The 13,555-nt window shown below is 36.5% G+C and overlaps 1 protein-coding gene across 2 annotated transcripts in view; it reads right to left on the reverse strand.

Annotated features, from left to right (window-relative positions):
* Positions 1 to 8,996: 8,996 nt before the first annotated feature.
* LOC126368471 (zwei Ig domain protein zig-8-like) overlaps positions 8,997 to 13,555 on the reverse strand; it is a 97,986-nt gene continuing 93,427 nt past the window's right edge. For both annotated transcript variants that reach the window (XM_050012489.1, XM_050012488.1), the window contains exons 6-7: positions 13,338 to 13,506; positions 8,997 to 11,253 (exon numbers count right to left, since the gene is read on the reverse strand). In XM_050012489.1, the coding sequence (XP_049868446.1) occupies positions 11,123 to 11,253; positions 13,338 to 13,506 (300 nt within the window). In that variant the 3' untranslated portion in view covers positions 8,997 to 11,122. The remainder of the gene's footprint in view (positions 11,254 to 13,337; positions 13,507 to 13,555) is intronic.

The raw sequence follows: 13,555 nt of genomic DNA on the forward strand, positions 1-13,555 counted from the left end.
AAGCCCCGCTAACCAGAACTTTTAAAGAATACAACTCTTTTTGTAACAAAATCTTAGATCTTGATGTGTTCCATGATCCGCTGAATATATAGTATATGAGAAAAATTTTAGATTATTTAAAGCTCAACAGATATTAATTACTTACTTATATTTTACTTTTTTTACTTATACTTATATCTTTCTAATTTCTAATTTTTAAGTTTGTTGTGTAATTTTAATTTTACTTTATTTTTAAATACTTAAGTACCCTTAATTGTGTAAGTTATGTACGCCGTAATTGTCATATATATTAGTCATAATACCGTAACCTTATATGTAAAATGTTTTAATATATGTGATGTGGTTGTACTTTATAAATAAATAAATAAATAAATAAGTAAATACATTTTACCTTAACTCGCTGCAATAATGTTTAACAATAGAAATCTTACCTGGCATCTGCTGGGAATAAAATGAAACGTAGACCTACCTCAATAAGTAAAATGAATAATTACTTTAACAACTAAAACCTGTATTTACATAACAAAATGTCAGAATTTATACCAATTGAGGTAGCCAGACAGAAGTATATACATCCACCGCAAGATAAACATGAAAAATTATCATAAAAAATACAAAACAATGAAATAGTCGAATATTTAGCTTGTGTTAAGACTTTGTCAGCCGATATAAAGATTAAACTAACATCAATATGGAAATGACATACAAATAATAATTATCATTAAATAATAATAATTATCAATTAATTATAATCATCATCATCATCAGCCCATTAACGTCCCCACTGCTGGGGCACGGGCCTTCCCTATGGATGGATAGGGGGATCGGGCCTTAAACCACCACGCGGGCCCAGTGCGGATTGGTGCGGATTAATTATAATAATCAATAATAATTATCAATAATAATAATTATAATTATCATTTTACGGCGTTATACAAACGCGTTCCTTAGGGTCCTTTCTAGAAGTGTAGATAATTAAAATGCGGACTATTTTAATACCATAGAAATTAAAACAAAACAATAAAATAAGAATGAGTGATGTCGTGGTGACCGCTGTGGTGAAGAGTGAAGTTGTGACATTAGCGCCCCCCGCGCTGCACTCGCCGCCCGCCGTCGCCTGGTGCGTTTGGTTACACGCAACATCCTCCCCGGATTGAAGTAAGTACTTCAATGAAGTGGAAGAGGACATACCGGGTGTTATTGACATCGTAACGAAAACTTTGAGGGTTGATTCAGACCATGATTCTGAGTTGCTATCAAGTGGAATTTTCCTTCGCAAAATTATGGAATGGAAAAAAAAAACACAAACATTTAAATAATTTTTCGATAGGAAATTCCACTTGATATCAACTCACTGAGATGTTCTGAATCATCCCTCAAAGTTTTCGTAACGATGTTACTAACGCCCTGTATAATTACTTTGTAACCATGTTCATTCCAGGCGTACCAACGTTAAAACAAGAAGGTAGTCAAATGTCGTGGTAGTCGTCGAGCTTTTTTAAAAACTAAACTTAGCCTATACGTCTCATCGACGGAGCTCTACAATAGAATCTGAACTTATTACTAGCTTAATTAAAAAGGTAGCCTCGTATACGTAGGCGGTCTGTTCTTAGAATGTCAACCGTTGATTAGTTGCACATCCTGTTTTTGTTATGACTTTCTTCTTCTTCTTATCGTGTGGGTTGTGAGGTGACGTACCAACCTCATCAACCCTGGTGTCAGGGTTACTATTGAGCCGCCAAAGGCCCCTGACATGACTCATGTAACGACTACTTACTTACGTCAGTAAGTAGTAACCGGGACCAACGGCTTAACGTGCCTTCCGAAGCACGGATCATCTTACTTTCGGACAATCAGGTGATCAGCCTGTAATGTCCTAACCAAACTAGGGATCACAAAGTGATTTTTGTGATATGTCCCCACCGGGATTCGAACCCGGGGCCTCCGGATCGTGAGTCCAACGCTCAACCACTGGACCACAGAGGCCGTTATGACTTTGAATTCCTACGACAAAGTGCTGACAACGGCCTTCGCATTAAGAGGAGATGACAATGAGTACTTAACTAGGTGCTTAAATCATAATAAAACATATTTTCTATCTCATAAATCACAAATTTTAATACAGTTATTCACTCTTCGGGTGATACCACGCCATCTTCACCAGCTACACGACTGATACACGGAGGTTTAAAGCATATCTGTTAAAACGGCAGACAAGAAAAATATTTCCAGAATATTCTTAAGTAAAGCACGAAAGCTCATCCGCAAAAAAGTCCTTCAGTTTTCAGTTTAATCTTCTTAAACCGTTGAAATGTGGGACGCATTCATCTCACCTTTTTCATTTTGGTTAGGTATTATATATTTCTTTGTCTAAGCAACGCTTTAAGATTGTGAGAGTGTACAACGTAAGAAAAATATTATTTATAACCAAAAAAAAAAGAATTTGGGACACATACCTGATATCAAAGGTTTAGTAAAATGTTTGTTTACTTATAAAAGGTAGCAGACCCCGACCAAATAGCGACAGGATTAGCAGAACGTAGTGGGTAGCTCCCTGGGACGGGCTAATCTATAAAATGCTACTTAGGTTCTATGACGATCTTGTGACGTAGCGAGTAGGCGCCGCTACTTCAAAAGCGTACCCCTGATGCCGGGAAGCAGCGGTATCAGTACTGGTTGAAGGCCGAGGAAATGGACTCTGGTAGGGCTCTAGCTAGAACACCACCGATTGAGAAATTGGTCGGTGTACTGCGGAACGCAAGGCGATGAGGGCTACTACCGTTCTACACGCCCTATCTATGGAGTAATGAAGGCGATTACTCCACTGACAAGAGCGCAGCTCGTAAATAATGAAAGAGACTTATAAAAGGATTATTAAATTTAGTCATGTTTATTTTAATTTTTTTTTTCGAAGAATGACGCTGCCTATTAAATATTTCAATTTATACTGAATTTGTCCTCTGGAGAATAAAGAATTTCTTAAGCGCTATTACGTAATATTTTTCAACTATTAAATTAAGTACTTAAATCACAAATCATTTCCACGTGGAGGACAAAGCATAACTAGAGAATGCCTCGACATATTGCCTAAATCCTATTTATTGTGTTCTTAATTGAATTTCTAAGTATTAATATTTATTTATTTTTTAATTATTGTGTTCATAAGTAATAAAATAAGGCTTGTATGACATATTTTCCATATTTTTTATTTAGCATATAAAAAAAAACAATAAAGGTGCAAGTTGGTAGCGGAAGATATGAGCACACCCCGGACACTTCATACAAACAAACCTCGTTTTACACAGACACTACACATTGACATTTTCGTACACGAGCATCTCTGTGTGTGACGTCTGACACCATACGACTCAAGTCTAAACTATGTTCGAGGGGGGTGAGGTAAACCTAGCGCAGCCGCTGGTGGGGAGCGGAGAGCTACCATTCTATATGATTATGGTACTAGCGACCTACCCCGGCTGCGCTCGGGTGCAATTCTGAGGAAAAACTGAAATTATTTACGACATCACATTAAAAGCCTCAAAAATAACAGTATTTCTCCACTATTTAATGGATGTTATTATACATATAAACCTTCCTCTTGAATAAATCTATCTATTAAAAAAGTAGTTTTAAAGATTTAAGCGTACATAGGGATATACGTATAGGGACAGAAAAAGCGACTTTGTTTTTTATACTATGTAGTATTACTCTTTATTCAATGACATGAGGAAGCATCGTGCGACGTGTAGCAGCGACGCTATTGATTTCTATGTATTTCTACGACGACACGAAGCTAGCGACGTTCTAATATTTTTCGCTAGTTTTATGTCTTTATTTAGTAATCAGAATTTCATAATTTATCTTTAATCTGAGGAGCTCGGTGGCGCAGCGGTAAACGCGCTCGGTCTGCAATTGTTGAAGTTAAGCAACTTTCGTAAAGGCCGGTCATAGGATGGGTGACCACAAAAAAGAAAAGTTTTCATCTCGAGCTCCCTATCCATCCATAGGAAGGCCCGTGCCCCAGCAGTGGGGATGTTAATGGGCTGATGATGATGATGATCTTTAATCTAGTACACCACCCAATTCCGTGGTCTCTGTTTACTCAAACGAGAAATATGCGTATGGTTGGTAGGAAATTTTAATTTAATGTACCTCATATAAAAAATTACAGAAAACCTAAGCTTTCTGAAATAGAGAAGGTAGTAAGAAGGTAGCCTCTGACTACCCCAATTGAGATATTATCGTGACCTTATGTTAAGTTAGTTAAGTAATAAAACATGCATAATCATTTGTTATGAAAGTATCACCGTATGCTTAACTTTATTTTTTTTTGACGTGTCTTATTGTAGATTTGCCGCATATGGCTTTAACTACTTGGCCGGACAAACACCCGGTACAACGTTTAAGACAACAGGCCTGAGGGTGCCCAGTTGGACGCGAACCTCGGCTCAGGGCGTCGTCTGATAAAAAAAATATTTGAAAGAATTAATAGACCCTAGCGGGTCGATAACGATAGGCGCTGTTTGAGGGAAATCGTCGACCACGCCAGCGGGCTCGTTATCGGGGTCCTCAAGTGCCAGAATAGCTTATCCAGACATCTCACAAGCACACAACTTACTACGCTTGGCAGCATGACCATAAGCAATTAACTTAACTTAAGCTCGGAAGACATAGCGCGTCCTAAATAAGCCTTACTTATTAAAATAGATTAATTACTGGCGCATAAACACCCCTAGAAGAATAGCGACACTCCCTTTGTTACGAGTTTATGCTTTTAGTAAAGAGACGGAGGTTTCAGATAGTATTTTTTGCTTATGTCTGTTTTTGTAACTCATTATAACGGGCCTCCGTGGTCCAGCAGTTGAGCGTTGGGCTCACGATCCGGAGGTCCCGGGTTCGAATCCCGGTCGACATATCACAAAAATCACTTTGTGATCCCTAGTTTGTTTAGGACATTACAGGCTGATCACCTGATTGTCCAAAAAGATGTTCCGTGCTTCTGAAGGCTCGTTAAGCCGTTGGTCCCGGTTACTACGTACTCATGTAAGTAAGTAGTCTTTGCATGAGCCATGTCAGGGGTCTTTGGCGGCTCAATAGTAACCCTGACACCGGGGTTGATGAAGTTGGTACTCCATTTCACAACCCACACGATAGAAGAAAAAGAGACTCGTTATAATCTGAAAGTATTCAAGCCTAGAGTGAATAGGTATTTGCTAGGTAAACCTGATCCACTCTAGACCACATCGTCACATACCTTTAGATGAAATTGTGATCTAACGCGAACCTACCTATATTAAAAAAAAACTCATCATAGAACTCGAATAACAAATAGACAACCAATCTCTTTAAAAAGTGATGGCAGTGCATCTTGTAACAAGCGACGGCGTGTAAAGACACTTTAAAACCGATATTGCACTTTTTTGGAAAGCCACAAAAAATCTAAATAATCAAAAAAATATAATATAAAAAATAAATCAACAATCAATAAACAATCAATAAATAAATAAAAAAATCAATAATAATTATCATCAATCAATAATCTATCTAATCCAAATTTGCGGAAACAAACTTATACTGTTTTTTTTTCTACATAACTTAATGTATTTACAACACAGTTCGGGTGCATTTTTAGAGAAAACTCCTTAGCGAATGTGACATGATTTGTATATAGAATGACAAGGACTTTCATACTTCAATTCTTATTTGATAATCAATACCAATAAATACGGTCTTACCATAATGAGGCACGGGGCTCGTACCCAGGGCCAGTTCTTCGAGACTCTCTGATGATGAGGTTCCTAGACTGAAATTTTCTCTTACACATTTTTTCTCATTTTTTTTGTTGTTGGACAAATTAAGCTGTTATCACACGACGCCTTGAATAGTTTTCATAAAAAAAGTCCCAACCCATTATGAAATAATCGAAATAATTCCTAAGCTTGTATAGGTATACAAGCAGATGCATACAAGCTGATGCACTTAGTTACATAGTTACTTCGTAGGTATTATCACTCGATCATACCTACAATCCCTGAAAGTAAAATCACCCGAGGTTTTTCTTGCGGCTTCTTTTCCCCGGCTGTACAGTTTTAGGCACATGTGGCGTTCGTAATTTAAAAAATGATGATTCAAAGTGTAACTGTTACCAATTGAATAAAGATATTTTTTAATTTGAATTTGAATTCTAGGGGAACGTTAAGCAGTCGGTTCCTACCTAAGTATGTAGCCGTTATTAGTAAGTCACGTACCCAGACTTGGTTGTTATTGAGACGCTATTGGTCCTTGCCTTGAGTTGATGATGTTGTTCATTGACATCACAACCCACAGGAGAGAAAAAAAAGACAGACAAGATTATAAAAAGTAACAAAATTACATTAAGTACTTATTGTTTGATCTGCTAGGTAATCGCTTAAGTTATTTTAATTTCATGAAACTCTGACGCGTAGACAAAGGCACCTTGGAAGCACCTTAATAGAATGCACCGTTACTAAATACACACAAATTGCGTAATAAAATAAATTAAACCCAGACTTCATTAAAGGCAGTTCTGAGCAAAGGTAAATTAATTACCTTTGGAAATGGTAACCCTGCCTCCTGCACTTTGTACGGGTATAAAATAGGTCTACTTTCAGGGGTAAAATTTAGATAGATAATTGTCGTATATTCACACTATGGTACTGTGTGTGAATGAGAAATATTTGAACTTTATTAGCAAATTAATATTATTATAGAATATTATAGCGTTCTTCGGAAGGCACGTTAAGCCGTTGGTCTCGGCTGCATTGCGTTTATTTTCATATCTAACACCATTATGCTTTATTTTACTATTTGGTGTAGTGTGTCGGAAATCTATATCTAGTAGGTGATTATTGCCTGTTTTGCTGAATACAAAGCGTTTGATTCTCAAATTTATTTTTTTCACGATCTCAGCTAAAACATCAGAATTGTAGGCTCCTGCCTACATCAATCCACTATACCATTTACCTAACCTACTCAAACACGTATACATACATTATATACACATACATAATAGATAGATAGATAAAATACTAATAAGTCAAGTTAGTTAGTTATATAATAATCAGTGTTAATAATATAATTAATTAAATATTTGCACACCCGTTTGCAGGTTAAATACATGCACTGTTTTACTTAGAATGATAATATCTTTAACATTGTGTTCTTGCAAGTAAATGATTGATTATGATTTAACATACACAAATTTTATAATATAAATATATTAATATCATCCGTCATTGTATCAGTTGGCTTGACGTATCGTGAGAGGACAATGCATCTGCATACTGTCGTTTGTGTGAGTTGCAACAACCAGCGCATCGCCTGGTGCGAACCAGTCGTTGCCTATCTTCGCATATATGATTACCGGTTTGCTTACTCGCCCGATGTATTTGTTAATTTTTCTACTCCTCTACTTTAATCTGGCATTTAAATAACCAAAAAGTCTAATATAAGTACATACATAATTAAACTCTTTGAAAAAGTGTACGCTCTATGGCCTATAAAAGCATTGTTTACAAAGTGTAACTGTACTATAATGTCGCCAAAAAAGCATTGTTGTTGTTTTTTTTTTTTTGACCTGGAAACTGGCACCTTTACTTTGTTTGGTGCCATAGATATACTATAAAAAAAGTATACATTTGCCGCCATTTTCCCGCGCGTTGGAAAATAAATTGGAAAATTTTTGTGTTTCGTTTAAAATTACGTCGTCGTAGAAAAAGTATTGTATGCAACGTTGTATAACTAGGTCAAAAAATGCTCGTGGCGTTTTTTATTGCGATGTTCGCCAAGGCTCACATCGCAACTCACGCCACTCGCATTTTTTGACCCTTCTTATACAACTGTTGCATAAAATACTATAATGGTACGAATAAAGACATTATTATCTACTTGCGCTTACCATATTTCAGAATATTTATTTATTGGCATGTCTGAGACTGCTGAGATGCTGGCTGGTGTAAATGTAACATTTTAGAATAAATTCAATCGTGTCCAAGACTTCTCAAATACCAAATTTAAATATTAAAAAATAAGATACCACCTATCAAATGAGAAAAAACGTGTCTAAACTGGACTGGAACTGGAGAGAAGGGTTTTTCGCTCTTATGGTGTGATTTCCCTTGGTAACGTAAAAGTCAATTGCTGGTTGGCAGATCCACTATTATGTAAGGCTTTTAGTTTTGTTTATTTTTCTACTCCTCTACTTTAATCTGGCATTTAAATAACCAAAAAGTCTAATATAAGTACATACATAATTAAACTCTTTGAAAAAGTGTACGCTCTATGGCCTATAAAAGCATTGTTTACAAAGTGTAACTGTACTATAATGTCGCCAAAAAAGCATTGTTGTTGTTTTTTTTTTTTTGACCTGGAAACTGGCACCTTTACTTTGTTTGGTGCCATAGATATACTATAAAAAAAAGTATACATTTGCCGCCATTTTCCCGCGCGTTGGAAAATAAATTGGAAAATTTTTGTTTCATTTAAAATTACGTCGTCGTAGAAAAAGTATTGTATGCAACGTTGTATAACTAGGTCAAAAAATGCTCGTGGCGTCTCTTATTGCGATGTTCGCCAAGGCTCACATCGCAACTCACGCCACTCGCATTTTTTGACCCTTCTTATACAACTGTTGCATAAAATACTATTATGTGCTTCTTTATGTTTCACATATTCTAATAATCTCTTCTTGCGCTGTATCTATTGACTTTCTTCTTCAACTATCTGTGCTTCCGTTTTGTGCTGTGCTTCTCAATACACTGTACACAAAGGAGTTGTGGCTTGTTATTGATACCTATCTCATCTACCTACCACCATCGGAGTCCCATAGAATAATTTAAATAAGAAAAAGTAATAACACAAAATTATTCAAAAACAGCTTTTATTTCGTTGATTTTTAATATTTACAAAATATTATTGTTATTAAAATTCATACAAAATTAATATAAAACAATTTAAATGCCTTGTTTTTTGTCATTTACATTTAATAAAAACAGGTATTTTCTCAAAACTTAATATTAATATTCGTCGTTTATTATAAAATAAATTAGCAATTCAATTAGAATATTTCTCATAGCATCCAACATTTTATATTTATAATATTCGTATCGTAACATAACATTATGATGACAACATTTTGTCACATAGTAACGTTATATTAAGCATAATGAATCATAATTTATCTTTGATCAAACTTTATGAACATTGTAATTTAACATAATTATATAAATTACATTTCAAATACTTAGTTGAACTGTTATTAATATACCTACTATGTACAGAGTTAAGATGTGAAATATTTACATTAGAGGTTTGATAAAAACATTTTACACTTACACAATAATATAGTATTTACTTTGACTCCCTTGAACAACGTAATCATCATCTCGCATTATCCCATTTCTCACAGGGTCCGCTTACCTAACCTGAGGATTTGACAGGTCCGGTTTTTACAGAAGCGACTGCCTGTCTGACCTGCCAACCCGCTAAGGGAAAACCAGCCCAATATAGATAAGGTCACATACCTCCAAAAATGTATTTCTCCGGAATGTGGGTTTCCTCACAATGTTTTCTTTCACGGCTGAGCACGTGATAATCATTTATGATCCAAATATGAATTCGAAAAAAAATTCGACAATCATTGGCTTAGGCCTGTGTTGGATTCGAACCTGCGACCTCAACAAGCAATCATCCAACAATCCAATGCAGAGTCAAGCGTTCATCCAACTGGGTTCCCACGGCTCATCAACTACCGTATACTCATCATCAGTCCATTAACGTCCCCACTGCTGGGGCACGGGCCTTCCCTATGGATGGATGGGGAGATCGGGCCTTAAACCATCACGCGGGCTCAGTGCGGATTGATGGTTATTCACGACTGCTAATGCAGCCGGGACCAACGGCTTAACGTGCCTTCCGAAGCACGGAGGAGGTCGAGATGAAAACTTTTTTTTTGTGGTCACCCATCCTATGACCGACCGTATATTATACGTATTATAATAATTATAACTATATTTATTCGGGTGAATTATTGTATACATCACTCACACACATATAGGTAGTAGGTAGGTACTTTATAACGAGTCACGTCACGTCGCAAATATCCGCGACCATTTCAGTCGTTTGATTGATGACGTCATATTGAGCAGGTTCGTAGGTATAGGTAAGTATGTATATCGACAGAGGGAACGGGAATCGATCGTCTTTTGACAGCACAAGTTTAGTCACGCTATTGTATTTCTTTTACTGGTAATTTTTTCTTTGTTACGCGTTTTGATAATATATACTTTATGTTATCTAGTTATAATACATAATACAAACACCATATTTCACTCGATGCTGGGTTCGGAAGAGATATGGAGCACACAAAATTGCAGGTTGGTGGAGACGTTTGGGGTAGTAGTCAACCCATTGGCAAGTTTAGATACTTCTTACTCTATTAGACGTGTAATGTAGACGACAGGTCGACATGGCAATTCTCTAGTGACGTGACGTTTTCAATATCGATATATTTTTATTATGTATGTAACAAAATGTGAATAAAATAATACCACGTTTTCATTTAAGTTAATATTTATTCATCTGAATCATCTAACGTTAATTTTATTTCTAAAATAATATTCTTAGTTTTCAATAATTTCTTAGCAAGTATATGTAAAATATACTTGCTATATTTATAATTTTGATTGACCATAAATATTTAGATTAGATTTCTTTTAAATCTATTGTTTTTCTTTTGTGTTAATGTTAATCTCTAATTCAATATTATGTGAGCGAGATTATAATCGATAAACGCGGTCGATACGGACTCGTGCGACACTAAGACTAAGACGCCGCGGGGACTGTGCGGGTGTGCGGGGCGACCCCGCCTCCGCGGCTCACCTCATGCCCCGATTGCCATGTCGACCTGTCGTCAACAGTAGATACCTCTGAGGTTATTTGTAAGACCAAAAGTCAACCTTCAAAACTAAAACTGCCAATTAATCAACCTTTACAAATCTTGGTAGCTTCTCAGGAGTCAAAGTACGGACAATCTTACCCTCAAATTTCAATATTAACATTAATATTGACGTAATGTGATAGAAGTACTTAAGAGTTATTAAATTCAGGTACCAAATTGCAGGTCGTAGAGGGGATTTCTAAGGAGGTATCCAGTTAGGAGGCAGCATAACATCGATGCTGTCTTGTCCAGGGTCGATTTTGCGCATCCTTGCTGCATCGCTGCTGGATGCTCGCCTGAGAACAAAAAATAAGTACTGAAACTAACTTAACATCACAGGCAGTGTAAAAAAGTGGGTTTTCTTCACTAGAGATGCATAACAGCTTTTTAATTTATTCGGATTTGAGAAAGCAAGGGATTATACCCGTACATCGTGATCTGCAAATCGTAAGCTCGCATTATTTTTATGAAAAAAAGGTACCTAATGTTTTAAATACATACTAGCAAACATTTATTATTTTCATGTTTGGTACACACAATACCACATCCCGGACACTTCATACAAAAAACCTCGTTTTACATAAACACTACACATTGACGTTATCGTGCACGCGCATCTGTGTGTGTGACGTCTGACGCCATACGATTGAAGACTAAAGTAAGACCGAGGAGGGGGTGAGGTAAACCTAGCTCAGCGGTGGGAGCGGAGAGTTGCCGTTCTTTACATAGTATTCGTAGTAGTATTCCTCATTCTATGGAAATACACGAAAATGTTATTCTCAAAATACTTTAAAAAACCTATGAAAGACAAATAAAAATCAGAATCAACCCAAAAGTGAACAGCATTTTGCTAAATATAACCTATAAAACTTTTCACACTGGTAGAGGCAAAAAGTTGTATGTTTTCTCACGAATGGAAATTTGTTTTATGTCTCGTGCTTTTAAATTTCTCACGACGCTCAGCAGTCTACGTCAGAATCACTCTCTACACTCATGATTCAATTCTAGACTACTTCGCTAGTTTAAACTTGGCATTCGCGTAAAACATAACTTTCCACGCTCGCATAATAAATAGGTTTCCCAGATTCCTGTAGACACCTCGTAATTTTACGTTAAGGGTGGTATTAATTAACTAATCTCAGCTGTAATTGCCCTCAAGATCATGCTCAAGTCTCTGTTTTATTAAAACTGTCACATTGACATGATCTTGAGGACAGTCTCGAAGCTGAGATTAGTTTATTAATACAACCTTAAGTTATACCTGTCATCGTCTTATTCGCCGAAAAGGAAAGAGACAGATGATTGACATTCATAAATTTTAGGAAGAATGAGTAAATTAATGAATAACCCAGGCGAATCAAAAAGGTATCTCGCTGGTATGCAAACCGTTTGACGTGTGCTGTCATCTTAGTTCTGTCGAGTTATTGGCCGATGTAAACTGTTTAGACGGTTGTTTTAGATTTCTACTTATTATTGACGTGTGTTCCATAACTTTTATGCCTGTTGTTGTCTCTTTCTTTTTCAGCAGATATAAAAATGACAGGACTTAACATAAAATTAGATGGCGTCTTCAGGAATTAGCACTAATATCTAGAAATCTTGTTGGCAATGAATGAACGGAATTATTTATCAATGGCTCTCGGGACTCTAGATCTTAATCTTAATCTATGTAACACAGTTAAGTAAGGATTTGTTAGCTTAAAGATCTAAATCAATCAAAACTGTTAGTGGCTTTTGGCCTTTACATTAATTTATATAATAATCCTCACTTAATTGCTTTCAGATTTACGAGACGTAAACATTAAATGTAATAAATAGTTTTGACCTTAGCTGTCTAAGGTATAAGACAAGTTTTAATGGTATTAAGCAAGTTATTTGGTAGGTATGAAATGATCTTCTTCTATCGTGTGGATGATGAGGTGAATTACCAACCTCATCAACCCTGGTGTCAGGGTTGTTAGTGAGCCGCCAATTGCCCCTGACATGGATCATATAACGACTACTTACTTACATCAGTAGAGTAACCTAACCTTACCTAAGCCGCCACCCTCGGAGCAGACTCCTACTCCAAACCCTAAAAGAATAAACTCAAAAGTCTGCATAAACTTGATTTAAGAAGTGGCTTCTTGGCACGAAGCGAAAATAGATAGGTACCTACAGTTTTCTTACTGAATAGTACGATATAATAACACTATCGCGAATGTTTTCCGACTAACTAACTGTGATAATTAGCCACAAAACACCACTTCGTATGAATTATTTAGGTTATTCAATGAAGAAAACAACCACGGCGGTCACGTTCCCGCAAAAAAGCCCTTGTTTATTTTATGCGCCGTGAATTGTACAATAAGAACTCCTGTTAAGTCAATAATATTCTTACCGGACAATACGTGGACCCTAGTAGTGGCAGGAGGGGCGTTGTTAGGTCCACAAGTGTACAACCCGGCGTCAGCGCCCCTAGCTCTTTGCACTAGAAGCCGACTTGTGCTCTTCAGACCTTTCTCTGTCACCAGCGATATACCACCTCGAGCCGAGTCGAAGTTTATTATCTGGGGACAAAAGTTACTGGTTAAGATATTTCCGTCGTGGATTTTTCTA

This window comes from Pectinophora gossypiella, chromosome 7, assembly GCF_024362695.1.
Source record: "Pectinophora gossypiella chromosome 7, ilPecGoss1.1, whole genome shotgun sequence".
Lineage (NCBI taxonomy): Eukaryota > Metazoa > Arthropoda > Insecta > Lepidoptera > Gelechiidae > Pectinophora > Pectinophora gossypiella.